At 45.8% G+C, this 16377-nt stretch overlaps 1 protein-coding gene across 1 annotated transcript; it reads right to left on the bottom strand.

Moving 5' to 3' along the window:
- Positions 1 to 2757: 2757 nt before the first annotated feature.
- Positions 2758 to 15259, bottom strand: OVGP1 (oviductal glycoprotein 1). Its single transcript, XM_004620034.2, has 11 exons — positions 15235 to 15259; positions 14646 to 14675; positions 13980 to 14184; positions 12568 to 12624; positions 10683 to 10848; positions 10195 to 10319; positions 7724 to 7832; positions 7439 to 7624; positions 5780 to 5896; positions 4949 to 5084; positions 2758 to 3083 (listed from the first exon to the last, which is right to left on the bottom strand). The coding sequence occupies exons 1-11, from the start codon at positions 15257 to 15259 to the stop codon at positions 2758 to 2760; spliced, it is 1482 nt and encodes a 493-aa protein (XP_004620091.2).
- Positions 15260 to 16377: the final 1118 nt, after the last annotated feature.

Here is a 16377-nt window from a genome sequence, read left to right as displayed (position 1 = left end):
TTTGTGAGGGGAGATGCGAAGGAACCTGGTAACATTGATGGAGGGAAGTTGACAAAGGTGTTGGGACATTATATGTCTAAAACTCTTCTATCAATCACTTTGTAAATCATGGTACTTTAATAAAAATTTAACTTGGATTTGTGACCTGTGTCATTGATTTCCATGATGTATAACAACCTATCTTTAGTTATGGTATGATGTTGATTGTAATTACTGATAAATTTGTCTTTTAATTGATTGCTATTTACCTAGGACTTTCTAGTTGTGTCCTGTTTTAGGTCCTGTTTACTCCCTTTTTTGGATTATTTTGAATTTATCATTTAAAGTTTTTGTTTAAAACTTTTTTGAAAAAACCTTGGAAATTATGTATTTTTCCTATTATTTTGGTGAAACCATAAGGATTTAGGCATATCATCATGATCTTCCTCTCTTCACTGAGACTTAGGTAATCTTATTTTCAGTTACTCCATAGGTTATCTTTCAGATAACCAAGCACTGTATTATAAACTATTTTGGTGGTATATAAATGGTATCTAATTCTATGGTGTTATTCTCCAACTCTATCAAATCTTACCCTGCTAGAGGAATCAACAGGCATATCCTCTGCAGATATATTAACCTATGAATTGAAGTCAATAGATATCTCTTAACTGCACATGTGTTCACATGTGTGTGCACACATATACACACACACTCCTAAATAAAAATACACACAATATCCTAAATATTGGGATATTGAGTTTGTATTGTAACAGTAATATTATCCAGCTTGCTTTTCCCCCTTTACCCATTTGGGTCATTTTCTACTGTTGGGAGTTCTTCCTGGCATGACTTCCTGACCATCTAGGCTGTTGGCCCAAAGCCCCTGTCTTAATGGGGGCAGAGCCCTTTTCAGAGAAACTGACATTCCCCAAGCCTTAGCATGGCTTGATGGCCTTGCAAATGCCAGCAGCCTGGGCTCAGGACATGGGGACCTGACACCTGTGATATCTGTAAAGCTTCCTATTCTGCCTCTGTATTAGATCATAAGAATTCCATGGCACTTTGTGACACTCAGTCCCATCTAGCCCACATAACCATAGAGTTCACCTTTTTCTTCCCATCTCCTCATGCAATGCATTCCTGTCTGCCCCTATATAATCATTGTTCTCCTTAAATAAACTGTGTTACATGACTATCAGTCTGTGACCTGCAAGATGGTATCTCCCAGCTGATTCATTGCATGCGTACCCTTGAGCCATCAGTCCTGGATGTGTAATAGTCACCGTGTTCCCAGGTCTCCTGGCTGCACTGATAGCTGCATCCTACCATTCTAACATTGGGCTTGTTCACTTGACTTACTTTGGCCAATGGGCAATAATAATAAATACAGTGTAAGTAGCAACCTAGGGGTTAATTGTCCAATGGAGATTTCTCTCTTGCTTTCCAGCAATGAATGATAAGACCATTGCCCTGTGAACTAATCAATTTAAAGAATGAAAGTTCTCATGGAAAGAGACTCTAAATAAAATAGTCATATTTTCAGACTTTCTATGGATCCCTGTGGCTATTATTTATTTTTCTGGGAGCAAACTCCCAAATTCAATGTGACAGCTTGCTAGCCCATCCAAGGTCACCTGCACTAAACCAATCCACTAGCTAGTTAATTATCAATGCCTGGGTTATCCCAGCCAAGATCAGTCAAGGCCATAAGAATTATTTAGTTAAGTCCAGACTAAATTGCCAAACTTTATGAGTATGAGTAAAATAAACAACTATGTTAGAGGCCACTGAGTTTTGGGGGGTTAGTCACAGTGCAACTGAACTCAGTTTTGATTAATGTTGTGGTTATAGGGAGCTGTAGCTCTGTGGCTACACTTGTGTGGATATACCCTTCACCTGTTTTTATCATGTATGATAGGTGCTGGTCCTGTGGGCATTTTAACTTTAAACTATAGAGTTGGAGGCTACATTTGCTAAAGAAAAGATGCCATTAGTGATGAACATGAAGCTCACTTTGAGTATTATTGTCTCTTACAAGGGAAAGGGGTAGGAATTGAACCTGTGACTATAGTAGCATAAGAGGATTGATCGTGGCCAGGAAAACGTTTTGTAGATTGATTGGAGGAGAATGTGAGAATTGGTGTTTCTGGAATAGACCTATGAGAAATGAAGGTAAGACACAAAAATATGTTTTGCCTTTCCTTCAATTACTTCTTTTGGGAAAAATAATAGTTGGGTAGTCTAATATAGAGAGTATATTTAGAAAACTCACAGTTAGTACCCCGGTGAAAGCACATATCTTTTGTAAGCCTCCTTTGAGGACTGTGGCAGAGCCTAGATAAGAGAGCTGGTTCTGACTCACAGGGAAGTAAGGGAAGAAGGGAAGAACATAATCCACTCTAGGAAACACCAGCGTGGATGAGACACATACTCCCTCTTTCCAAAACAACCCCAGGAGAAAATGATCTTAAGGGGAGAGACTGACCGTGGGGCAACAGAGTTTATACCAAGAAAAGAACTTCAGAAAACTCAGATGGATGATTGCATTTCCCATTTAATTCAGCAGAAAGGAGCAAACTCATTTCTATCTGGATTCACAATAGTTTCCTGGGTTCTTTTTGGGAGGGTTGACTAAAGGAGCGGGAACAGAGGGTTGTCAAAAGCATGAAGAGAGTGTCCTCAGAGTGACAGGACAGGGCCAAGGACAGAAATCTGTTTTCTGCTTCCATCTGAAGACAAAAGCAATTCAGCAGAGTCATTATCCACCTGTCTTCCCTACACGCGGCCTCCATAATCTCCAAAGTACATATTCATCTCTTCAAAAGGCGAATACAGGGCATCTTGTAGAGTCATGTTCTCCCCAGGGATCCCAGTCTCCCCTTCTGGAGTTTCAGTGTAATCTTCCATTGTAGGAGTCACAGTCCCATCTCTGGAGATTGTCGTCATAGTCTCAGACTTTCTGTAGGGCATGTTGGCAGTAACTGTTTTTCCTGGGAGCAAAATCCCCAAAGCAGTGGTGGCATAGGGTCTTGCAGGGAGAGTTTCTGAAGGATCCGTGGCAGATGAGAGCCAAGAGCTAGGTGACGGAGTTGAGCTGAGCTCTAGAGGAAATCATCAGAAAGAGGTGAAGTCTCCATTTTTCCTTCCCAATTGATTAACTGCTGGTAGGACTAGCACCACTGTGGGAATGAAGAATTGCCTGCTCCCCAAATCCAGGATTGGGGCCTTTCCTAATGGCCTCACTTGAAGATATAGATGAAATCCTCCCCACAGAGACACCCTCATCTCCCACCTCATCATGTTAGCACCAGGCCATCTTTGCCTTTGCTCCATTTCTGGGGGAAGGGTGCAAGGAGGCATTTGACCTTCTCTGCACAGAAGCTCTCACTTGGACATCTCACTGTGCATTTGCAACAAGACCTCACAGCTTTATTCCTCACTTGTTAAATCTTTTTTCAAAAGCCTCTGAGTCCCTCATTATATGAAGCATAAGGAGCAATGCTCAAGACAAAGGGGAAAGCCCTGGAGAGCTTGCTGGGAAACAATGAATGGAGTTCCATCTCCACCCTGACCAGCTTTTATCACCCTTCTGTACCCTTAAAATTAGTATCCTAAATACACAGCTGCAAAAGAGTGATGAAATTATGAAACTCATTGCAACTTGGTTGGAATTTAGAAGATAAGACAGAATAAGAAGGATACACACAGGATGATATCATTTATCTGTGGCATGTAGAATAACTGGATGAGGGAGACAGAGAGATAGTACACAGTGGGTAGGGTGTTTGCTTTGAACACGACTGACATGGGTTCAATCCACAGCACCCCATATGATCCCCCAAGTATCACCAGGAGTAAGAGAGCCAAGAGTAACCCTTGATCATCATTGGGTGTTACCCCCCACACACAAGAAAAGAATAACTGGGTGATGGGACACGATACAGTAAAAGGAAATGCCTAGATCACCCTTGATACCAGAACATAAAAATGACATAGAAGGAAAGAAGTTGAGGGGGGTAAGTGAGAAGAGACAAATAGTAGTTCACTGGGGTCAGGGGTCAAGGACCTTGGTACATAAGTGGTATAGAGGAGTGGTATATCTATATATCCAAACTGCACTAAAAGCAGGAAATTCAAACCACAACAACCAAACTTAATAATGAGCCTGTCGAGGAGGCAGGCTGCGGAGGTAGGAGGGAACCTGGAGACTCTGGAGGAAGTGGACACTGCTGGTGGATTTAGAGCTGGAACACTATATGCCTAAATCTCAACTACAAAAAACTTCATAAGTCATGATGCTTAAATTTTAAAAATTAATTAAAAAAAATGATGATTCTGGGGGCTGGAGCAATAGCACAGTGGGCTGGGTGTTTGCCTTGCACGTGACCTACCCGGGTTCGATTCCCAGCATCCTATATGATCCCCCAAGCACCGCCAGGAGTAATTCCTGAGTACAGAGCCAGGAGTAACCCCTGTGCATCTCTGGGTGTGACTCAAAAAAAAAATAAAAAATAAAAAAAAGATGATTCTGAACCATCCCTAATTATGTTCCTGCCCTAGTATGCCAGGTTTCAGCTCTTAATGCTAGGACAATCTCTACCCATTACAGATTTTTAAAATTTTCCTTTCTTGGCCCTTATTCCAAGAATAGAAAACTGAAAAAATGTTAAAAGCTCACATATATTGAGTCAGAACTATGAAACAGCAGTTTTCACTCCATATATTATGTATTGCAAATATAAGGGCACTCCCATTTTACAGACAGAGGAAACAGATCTCAGGGAGGTTTAATGGAAGAACATTCAAACAAAGGGTAAAGCAGGCTGGAGTGACAGCAAAGCTTATTTTCTTCCCTCAGTGTATGTGACCTCATCAAAGCCTTTAGATCTAACAAAAGGGACCCACCCAGTACCTTGTTAAGCAACTTCCCATCCCAGCTTCCAAGTAACTATAAATAGCTCCTTACCAGTCTGCACCAGGAGACGATGCAAGGTATACACAAGAGGGAAAGGGCCAGTGCCACAGAAAGTGCCCCTAACATCATCCAGGTCTAAGGTCCACACCATGGCTCCCCCAAAATGCTGTCTTCTTATAAACAATGCCTATAAAATAGCAGTCTGTCAACCTACTGCATTGCCCATCTGCCAGAGTAAGCACAAAGGTAAGTGAAATGCAGAAGATAAACCCTCAGGTTAAGAATACGGCCCACATATGAACTAGCCTCTGAACCCCTCAGGAGCCATGAGATCTTGCAAAAATTATATAAACCTTCTGTGTCTTATTGCTTCATCTATGAAAAAGTTAATATAACATTTTCAACATTTTAAGGGTCAAAAGAATTCTCCCACACTTACATGCTACAACATGAATAGCATTTAGGACACTAGGCTAAGTGGAATATAATCAACCCTAAAGTACACATTTTGTCTGATTCCACACACATGAGGTACTTGGAGTCTTCAAAGTCATAGTGATGGAGTGTAGACGGTGATTAGCAGGGAGGGATGAGGCTTTGTTAAATGAGCATGCAATTTTAACTTAAAAACATGCTTGCACGTCCATGGCCCTTGGGACAAAAACAATGCCACAACTATTATAGCAGGATCACATGAAATGGTACCAAAGCAGTTTCCAAAAGTCTTTCCAAGATCTACTGAATATTTAGGTGCCCAAAACAAGAATATATTCATTTACCACGTCTTTTAGGGGATTCAGGAGCATAGACAGGGTCAGAAAACACTGAGCTAGAAGCCACAAGGAAACTGTGGTGTAGAGTAAAAAAGGGCCAGGGCCTGACCTTGTAACTGAAGCTGATGGCATCATCGTAGCCAACCCAGTTCCGCTCCTCATAAGCATATGGCACATACTGATCATGGATCCAGCGCTTCTTTGCTTTCTGGACAAAAGAACAAATCTGACAGGAAGGCCAGCAGGTTACTGAAGGGCAGGTTACTGAAAAGCACCCAACTCCTTGCCTGGAAATAAAATATGTCCCTCACCAGAAGTGTAGGGTAGCACCAAGAACAAGTTAGAAGGCCACTCAAAAAAAAAGACCTCCTTTCCCTTCTGAATGACTCCTAGCACACATCCCTTCTGTGAATGACCAGAACAGGAGGAGGAGGTCCATGAGGAGCAGGTTTCAGGCATCTTTAAAAAACAAATCAGGACCTAGTAGATAATAATAATACCCAGTGCTTACAGTAACATGCCTAACAATTGACCAGAACAGGTTTACTTTGTTTTGCTTACAGTTTTCATAAATGTATCTTCTGTTCATTAGACACCAACCTCAATTACCCAATTTAGGTAGCAATCAGACAAGCTTCTGCTGTTGTCATTGTTTGCTTGTTTGTGGTGGTGCCAGGAATTAAGCACAGACAAATGAGCTTTGAACTGCTAATAAATGTCAAGATCTCAAAGGCAGGGAGACCTGGACTATTAGAATCAACTGAGCATTGTTGGGGTCCCTAGCATTGGGTGAGATGCCACAAGCTGCTAAGAAGTAGAAGCCATCAAGCTAGGTTGTAAGGTTGATAGCTGTTAGGTTTTTGGACAGTTTCTATCAAAACCTCTTTAACCTAGAATATATTTAAATAACACCATTTCCTGCCAAGGATTTAACTCTGTGGTGGCACTAGTAGTTTGCATACGAAAGGTTCTGGGTTCCATCCCCAGCAACAAAAAATATTTTTAAAACAAATTTTATGGGCCAGAGCAATGATACAGTGAATAAGGCATTTTGCCTTGCATGTGCCCAATCGTTGTACAACCCCTGGCACCCCATCAGGTCCCCAGAACTCAGTATAGTGTCAGGAGTAAGCACTGAACACCACTGGGTATGGCAAAAAAAAAAAAAATAAGGACATTAACTTGGGACCAAAGCTACAATACAGTGGTTAGGGTGTTTGCCTTGGATGTGGCAGACTTGGGTTCAGTCCCCAGAACCCCATATGATTCCCTAAGCCTGCCAGGAATGTGATTCCTGAGTGCAGAGCCAACAGTAAGCCCCAAGCACTGCTGGGTGTGCTCTTGCACCGAAAACCACTGCATAATTCAACTATGCCGTCATTCATAGCCATGCTTCATTGTGTTACAGCACACAGCAGCCATGGAAGAGTTGCCAGTTACAGAAGAAGACACCGTGCCCATTGGCATCTCCACACACCTTATGCCTTTGTATCCACTGCCCCTTGCTTGGGTTGACTGACTTGTAGAATATGTGTAGCTTTTTGAAGGGTTACTTATCAATTATCCAGCACAACCCAACCCATATCCTACACAAGGGACTCCCAGAACTTCCCCTAAAGAAAAGACAATACACCAGAAAGTGCCCTTTCTCCACCCCAATAAACTCTCTGTCCACTTTCCATCCTTGTCTTTGTCCCTTATCCTCTTTCTTGGTGCTGCTGGGGTCAGGGAGCCATGATGGGGAGACAGAGGCCTCTTAGGCCATCACCTCATAATAAGCCAAGAAGCCAGCTTGCTTGGTGTACTTCCCTGCAGGTGCGGGTCCCACACTTTGGGCCTGCAACCCATTCTTTGAGGCTCTGAGGAGCTGAAAAGTCCGTCCATAGGTGGGGACTCCCATGATGAGCTTCTCTGGAGGTACCCCAAGCTTTTGCCAGTAAGTCATGGCGTATGCCTGCAGGTGGGAAACACAAACCCTCATTAGCACAGCCAACATGTCGGGACCTGGGGAACAATGTCTGCTCCACCTGTCCAAGCACTTGCCTTTCCTTACCGAAGATTTGAAGTCTTCAGGCAGAGAAAACAGGGGGCTGTTGTGTCCTGTGAACTTTTCCCAGCTTCCATGGAAATCATAAGACAAGATGTTGATGAAATCCAGGAGTCTGTCAGGGGTCCCAGAGATAGTAGAGAAGAAAGGTGCAAATTACTGATGATCCCCCCACCGCCAGGCCTGCCTGCCTTCCAGACACCGGGGATGCCAAGGCTGCACCACCCCTGGACAAACTGCTGGTTAGGGACAGCTGTTTAGGGGACTTTGCTCTCCAAGATTCATGGAGCATTCAGCTACTGCTTGCTTTAGGAGGACCTGAAGCCAAGGTCTTCAGGGCTGAGGGTCAACCTAGCAAAGGCCTGCAAAAATCTGTTGAGAATAAAGCAGTAGGGGCCAGAGCAATAGTACAGTGGGCAGGATGCTTGTCTTGCATGCAGCTGACCCGAGTTCGATCCCCAGCACTCCATAAGGTCTCCTAAGCTTGCCATGAGTGACCTGAATGGAGAGCTAGGAATAAGCCTTGAGCACCATCAGGCCTAAAAGCAAGTCACTGACCTACCTCTTTACCTCCCTCCCCCCACCTCCACCCAGATGAGGGCTGGGAGCTGAAAAAAGTAAAGTGATATTTAGGATCTCTATCAGTAGCAGTATTACAAACCACAGTGCCTAAATGAAAAAAAAAAAGATAAAAGTACCTCACAAAGAGGCAAGTGCCTCCTGGGCAGTGGAAGAAGGAGTGGGGGCATTTGTAGAGGGAAGTGGACACTGCTAAAGGGATTGGTGTTGGGACAGTTTATGCCTGAAGTTCAATGATAAATAACTTTGTAATTGTGGTGATGCAGTTTTCAAATATTTAATAAATAGTAGTCCCTGCCCCCCCCAAAAAAGTGAGTCACTTTATAACCATTCAAAGACCAGTGGTTCTCATCTCTTCCAGAAATCTTCCCTAGTGAGGAAGGATATGGAGCACTTTATTGGGTTCCAGCAGTGAATGGTTATTTACAAGGACTACCTAATTTAATGTTAAGCTAGTCAATGCCCTAAGGACATTGACAGAAGGACTCTGTCCTTGTGGCCAACATTAGCCAGCTCAGCCACAGAGTGTCTGCCCCTCCTCCAACATGGAAACCTCTGTCAGACTCAATCAGACACAGATCCCATCATCCCCTCTGTTCTACATCTTGGTTTGCTTGGTTTTCTCTTCTAGAAATACCTGGTTCCTGAGGTCTAGAAAATTAATGCAGTTCCAGACATTCTTTGACTTTGAAACTTTAACATGGAAATCTGTGTTCTGGAAATGGGTTGGCTGATCAATCCATTTAAGTTTTGGTTGGAGGCCACATCTGGGGATGCTTAGGGCTTATTCCTGACTCTGTGCTCAGAGGTCGTTCCTAGTGATTCTCAGGGGACCGCATATAGTGCCCAACTCTGAAGTGTGGGTCTGTGGGGTACAAGGCAAGCACCTTATGCCCTGTACTAACTCTTTATTTCTGTGGCTGTTGTATGTGATGCATCACCTCTCTGAGGCTGGCTTGCTGCCTCACAGGGTATGTTTTTGGCTGGTGGTGGCCAGATCCAGAGCGATTCCAGATTAACAGTGTCTTAGATTGCATCCCTCCCTATTTTCAAAGAAATAAAGAGAGAACAAAGGAAGGAAGGAAGGAAGGAAGGAAGGAAGGAAGGAAGGAAGGAAGGAAGGAAGGAAGGAAGGAAGGAAGGAAGGAAGGAAGGAAGGAAGGAAGGAAGGAAGGAAGGAAGGAAGGAAGGGAGGGAGAGAGAAAGGAAAGGAAGGAAGGAAGGAAGGAAGGGGGGAGAGAGAAAGGAAAGAAAGAAAGAAAGAAAGAAAGAAAGAAAGAAAGAAAGAAAGAAAGAAAGAAAGAAAGAAAGAAAGAAGGAAGGAAGGAAGGAAGGAAGGAAGGAAGGAAGGAAGGAAGGAAGGAAGGAAGGAAGGAAGGAAGGAAGGAAGGAAGGAAGGGGGAGAGAGAGGAAAGGAAGGAAGGGGACAGAGAGAAAGGAAAGAAAGAAAGAAAGAAAGAAAGAAAGAAAGAAAGAAAGAAAGAAAGAGAGAGAGAGAGAGAGAGAGAGAAAGAAAGAAAGAAAGAAAGAAAGAAAGAAAGAAAGAAAGAAAGAAAGAAAGAAAGAAAGAAAGAAAGAAAGAAAGAAAGAAAGAAAGAAAGAAAGAAAGAAAGAAAGAAAGAAAGAAAGAAAGCTTGAAATAATGGAATTAGTTCTTTTTTTTGTGAGGTTTGAAGCCATACCCAGGGGTACACAGGGGCTCACTCCTGCCCATGCTTGTTGGAACCTGGATCTCTTGCTTACAAATTTTGTGCCCTACCCCAGGCAGCAATCACTCCTTCTTGCCCCTATCCCTAAAATGCATACGCATGGGGCAGGTGGGTCTGTGGAGCGTTTAGGGCCAGCACCGGGATCTGAGATCTGGGAGAAACCTGCCCTGCATGCACGCACACACTCACCCTCCAAGCTGAGGTACATCGTAAGAAGTCTGGATGATGTGTAGGTTCCCAGACACTGCAGCAGAGAGCAGCAGCCTTGGCCGTGTGGTGAGCAGCGCCTCCTTCTGGAAGGCGACCAGCAGCTCCTGGGAAGAAGGACAGACAGGAGAACCAGGTGAGTCTGGGGATAGGACAAGCTCTGGGGACACCCTGGTGAGTTGAAGTCAGGGCCAGGAGCCTCTGTGGTCAGTGATTTAACAGCTGAGGATGGAAACTGCCTCCCCTACTGGGGGAGCTCTGGAGCTGCTTGGAGAAGCAGGCAAAGGCTGGAGAGCCAGATGCTGATGGGGGAACAAGCACAGGACTCTTGCGCAGCACCTCTAAGGTGACAGCAGTCAAAGGACCTTCTGCCACTGCCTCTGTCCATGCCTCTGGTGCTTCTGTGTCCCAAGCCCAGCATGGATCTACATATTCCTTCCTTGCATGCCAGAACTGAGGGCCCACATTACTTCAATTAAGAGAGTGAAGGTCCAGCGATCTTGTACAGGGCTGCCTCTGAGCCCAGGGTACAAGAAGAAGAGGTCCAGGCCATCAAAGCCATGTGTCCTCAGGAAGAAGATCGCTGAGTCAACGAACGCTTTCCGGCTGGCCACTGTGGACAGCATGGTGGTGAACCTGCAGGGAGAGCGTGAGACAGGAGAGATGCCTGCAGACCCACAGAGAACTCAAAGACCTCCTGCCAGCACCCTGGAATGGGGGGTTGGGAGCAGGAAGAACAAGAACAGGGGGCTGAGACAGAGCGGGCAGCAGCAAACACAGGGGGCTATGCAAAGCCCGGGGCTCAGTACAGCTCTGACCACCCCAAACATGGCTGCCCTCTGGCCACACTCTCTGCCTCTAGCTGCCTCTCCCTGCTATTCTTTTCTTCTGTCTTCTCTTCCTTTTCCTTTTCCCTTTTGAGTTACCAGAGATTCAACCCAGAGTCTCATACGTGCGAAGCCTGGTACCAACCAGTGAGCCATATCCCCGGCCCCTCTCTGCTATTTCTTGTCCAGTTATTATATCCCACCTGGCATTGGCATTCTTTCTTCACTGGACTAAGCTGGGGGCTTGGAATGGCGGGGGGAGGTCCAGAATGAACCAAGAGTCAGCATAGATCTTTAAGCCAATTGGGGCCTGGCCTGAGTTACTTAACTTGGTACAAGGGATGTGGACTCTGAGAAGGGGTGCTACCATCTGTCTTTCTGCCTTGGCTCTATGTTAGGGTGGGTTTTGTTCTTGTTGCTGGTTTGTTTGTTTGTTTGTTTGTTTTATTGATTTTCTCTTCCATAGTGAAGACATTACTGGGAAAGTTTTAACTTGCTGATATTGAACTGTGAACAATTCTGCGCTAGTCTATGTGTCACTATTAAAAAACTGACCAGATTCATTCACAATTAGGATATCTGACTTCCATGATGTTTGTCACCTCTGATGCTGCTTAATACCTCTCACTCTTGGCACCAGAGAGATAGTAAAGGGGTGAAGACACTTGCCTCACATCCCCAGATTCAATTCTATTCAATCCCCTCCACTACCTACAGTCCCCCAAGCGCTGCCAGGAGTCACTCCCGAGCACTGAGATAGGATTAGCCCCTGAACACTGCCAGTTGTGGCCAAATCATTAACACACACACACACACACACACACACACACTACCTCCCTCTCCCTCTCTTCTTTCTACCAATCTGGAATCCAAACAGCTGCTTTGTCAGCTCCTTCTGAGTGAGTATTCAAGAGGTGATGTGTGGTGCCTCATCCAGCGAGTGTTCAGAAAGTTGCACCGAGAGAGGAGGAGCCTGGGGCTCCTTCTCATCTAACACCCCAAATCTAGGCAGGTGTGACCTATGCCCCTGGGGAGATGTTTTGCAGAGAACATAAAGGCAGGCTGCGCCCTCAGCACTACTCTGCTGAATCTCATGTCCACCAGAATCCTGCTCTGCATACTCCGGGGCCTGGAGCGTGGGCCCAAAGCCTCAGCCTCGTGCCCACGACCCCGCCTTCCCCACAGCCCTTTGAGGCTGCTGCCGTGCCTGCTTCCACACCCACCTGCATTTGGAAAGCAAACAGCCCCAGCTTGGGTCAGCCCTCTCGTCCTGAGCAAATCCCCTCTACTCTCTGAGAAAGAACCACTTTTCCTCACCCCAGGCTGCTTCTTCCTCTCTTCCTCCTCTTTTCCCACTCTGGCTTGGGAGGTAGCAGAGACAAGAACCCAGGCCCCAGGGACCTGTCTGCAAGAGTTCTGCTGTCCGCGTGGCCACACAGGCTTCTCCACTGTCCTCACCGCCCTCCACCCCACCACCACCTGCACTTACCACCAGCCCTGAGAGAAGATGATGAACAGCAAGTCTCACCTGGCTGTGCCAAAGTTCCAGCCCCCGATGGACAGCAGCGTTCTTAGTTCCCTGTTTCTACAGTGCGGAAGAGAAGGTCAGGGAGTGTCGTCCTCGGTCCAGTGGAGATCACAAAAACCACCCTTTTGCTTAATTAATTTGGGCACCATGGGGAGGCGGAGGAATGAGGTGGAGGAAGCCAAATACGTGGGGACAGGTGGCGGAACAAAGAGGAAAGGAGATGGGAGAAAGGGGAGAGGGAAGAGAAAGAGAGGGAAAGTGAGGGAAAGAAAGGAAAGGAGAAAACTATCCCCATGGTCACCATTGCTTCAGAGCCCCAGACTATCCAAAGTCCATCCCATCCCCCATGCCCCCAGGATGTTCCCATATAAAGGAACGTGTAATCTAAAAATATTTCTCTTTACTCATTTTTCTTAATCAACACATATTCATTGAGCAATTACTATGTGCTCTTGATGGCTGTAGATGCTTGAGACAAAAGAGTGAACGGAACAGCTCCCAGTGATAAGGTTATAGGCGGGGAGTGAGGGGGGTATACACAGCAGTGTTCAGGGCTTTCTCCTAGTTTTGAACTCAGGGATTACTCTTGGCAGGCTTGGGGGACCATGTGTGGTGCCAGGGATTGAACCCAGGTTGGCCACATGCAAGACAAACACCCTACCCATCATAATATCACTTCAGACCCTGCAACAGGGGATTTTACCTGCTCCCTACAACCACCACCACAGTGACAAGCCTCCAGTTGCTCTCGGCAAGGGAATCCCTCAGCAAGGACCTACATCAATTCAGTGTCAACCACTGGTCAGGCCTCTGGTTACACAGAAAGTGGACACACAGCCTCTCCCTTGAGTTTTACAGGTGATACAGGTTGATGACTTTTGTTATACATGTGTAACATGCAATCTTGAAACATATCAACAGCATCAGTCTGTGAAATTCTCACCACCAGCCTAAAAGGGTGAGTTGAGGGGCCAGGAAGGGAAGAGAGAGGATGCTGAAAGCAGAGGCCACAGCAGCACAAGGCCAGGAAGAAGACAGAGCTCAAGAAGATATGCAACATGGGGGCTGGAGCGATAGCACAACAGGTAGGACATTTGCCTTGCACACAGCTGACTTAGGTTTGATTCCCAGCATCCCATATGGTCCCCCAACAACCCCCAGGAGTAATTCCTGAGTGCAGAGCCAGGAGTAACCCCTGAGCATCGCCGAGTGTGACACAAAAAGAAAAAAAAAGATATGCAACACGGATATCTTGTCAGGGATTCTCCAGAGCCCCATTTAAGGGGCCAGGAGAATCCAAGGAAAGTTGGTAGTAAATCAGGAAGCGGGGTGGGGAGGGCAGGGAGCAGGCATGCTTAATTCTCACATCTATAAAACTGGAAATTTCAGCCCTCACTCCAGTAGGAACACACCTCTCCTTGAGCTTGTTGAACTCCGGGTAGAGAATTTTTTCATCCTGGGGATTCTTAGCAACAATCTGATTGTGGTCCATGGAGGCGAAAGCTAATATCAGGTGAGTGCAGAGAAAGGGGTCCAGGTCTCTGGGTGAGACTGAGGCTGGACTAGGCCGACTCTGGGCCCAGCTGGTGAAATAGCACACCAGTTTGTGGGCTGCCCCTGACAGAAAGATCTCACGTTAGTGGAAAAAGACAAGGGAGAAGAGAACTTAGCTTCCACGGTGTACTGTGAACAGGTCTGTAACAGCCACACACACACAACATACACACAAGACACATATGCACACACCCTCCACACACATACACAGACAACATACACACATACATATCCACGCAAAAACACCCACTCACACACAGCATACAGACACAATATACACATATATACACACAACATGCACATATGCACACAACAAACACATGCATACTCAACTCCACTGAGGGCTGCTTCCTCCCTCACTGCTGATGTCTAGGGCAATGGGAGGAGGTGTGTTATGATTTCCTGGCCAGAATAGACCGTGACACACAGTGTGCCACAAACAGTAGGCAGGTGGTGGAAATCCTCTAGGGGAAATCCAGGAAGATCACGTCTCCCGAGATCAAGGGCAGGGGCACGGTCCTTACCATCGTGGTGTTTCAGCAGGAGCAGCAGCCCTGCAGGAAACAGGAGTAGCTGAGACACGATTCCACTCCAGGGAGAGAGCAGCTGCTTGAGGCATGCTCTTGTCACACGCACCTACACAAAGGGAGCACACCCACCCTTCATTCACCCCTCCCCTCTGCTCTCAGTTGAACCCAGTTGAGCCCACAGCCTTCCAGAATCCTTTCACGCTTACCCATATGGAACCCCTGTAAATAGCCATGCTTTGCACAGAGCAAGGATGACTTTGAGAAGTGGCCACAAGCATTCAAGGCTCATGGTTTCTGAAACTCAGCTGGATGTGTTGAAGTTTTGATATTCTGACCCTGTAGCAGAGACAGATTTTATGGGCCTGAGGCAGAATTCAAAACACATTAAAAATGTTTCATGTGATCTAAGACCAGTTCCTCTAATTTCCCCTCCCCAGTTCTTCTCTATCTCCTCTAGCCCCATCTCATCTCTCCCTTAATCCAGACCCTTGGGCCCCAGGCTGCTTCTCAGCACTGGAGAGACAACTAACTCAGGAAGCCTGGAACCTTCTGGTCTGAGAAAAATTGTGGCAATCACACTCACCGACCCACAGGCACAGCTTTTCCATCTCCAGTGCCCAAGAACTACCAGGCTTGAGCTTGGGTCCTTTATATGTGTTTCACCTTACAGGGCCCTTGAACAGCACTGGCTAATCCCACTGCACCCACACAAAACCCACACAAAAATCATTAATAATAGCCTCCACTCCGAGTCACAGTGACCCCAGTACCTCCTGTCCTCCCTCTTTAGTGTAGCTCTCTCAGTGCCAAAAAAGCGCGGTGTCTGCTGGCACCGGCACGGAGGCAATGACATAGACCATAGTCAGGCCAAGGCCAGAGAGTGTCAGCCCTTCTTCCCGCCCTTCAACCCCACAGGGAGGGGGGTGCTGTCAGATGATGAGTGAAGGAAGTGAGACTCATCCAGAGTGTGAAGCTCCCAACTGCACCGAAAATGAAGATAATAGCTCCACCTGACTTCACAGAATTTTATAGGAATAAAAAAAATACGTGTAAAAAACAATTTGTGCAATGCTATATATACATAAAATATGGGTTCAATGTTAACGGTTCCTCAATATGCCTGGAGTGCCCAGCAGAGCAGGGTTCTCCAAATCAAATGCTGAGGCTCACCAGGCAGATAAAGGAAGTGATGGAGTGGACACAATAAAAGGTTCTCCACTCTGTTAGAAGATGAACACGTCCAGTGCAATGATGCACATTGTCTAACATGGAGCCTGTGGGGCAGGAAAGGGCAGAAGCTGGTTTGAACAGCTGCAGCAATCTGAATCACCATTGGTGCTTGTCATACAGTGAAACAGACCTGTTGGGAAGTTCTTTGATTTTTCAAGAGAAGACAAAAGTGTGGCTACTTGTCAGAATCACACTGAACCAGTAGACAAGTCAACGGCGAGACTATTTCGTGAAACTAAAGAATATAATGAGCACAATCATGGCCTCCTGAAAGCTAATTTATAAGAAATAGAATATGAAGGATGAACAAAGTACATCCATAAGCCAGAAACTTTTCTGAGTCATTGGTTTTCTTTTTCTGTCACAGAGGATATCAGACCATGAGAAGATTTCAAATTTTAGAATGAATCTCAAACCTGAAAAACCAGAAGTTAGGTGTTCTCATTGTATCCAATTTCTCTTCCTTTTAGAGAGGAACATTGATTACCAAATCCAC

This window comes from Sorex araneus, chromosome 5 (assembly GCF_027595985.1).
Source record: "Sorex araneus isolate mSorAra2 chromosome 5, mSorAra2.pri, whole genome shotgun sequence".
Taxonomy (NCBI): Eukaryota; Metazoa; Chordata; class Mammalia; order Eulipotyphla; family Soricidae; genus Sorex; species Sorex araneus.
This window is presented reverse-complemented; position numbering and strand designations above follow the sequence as displayed.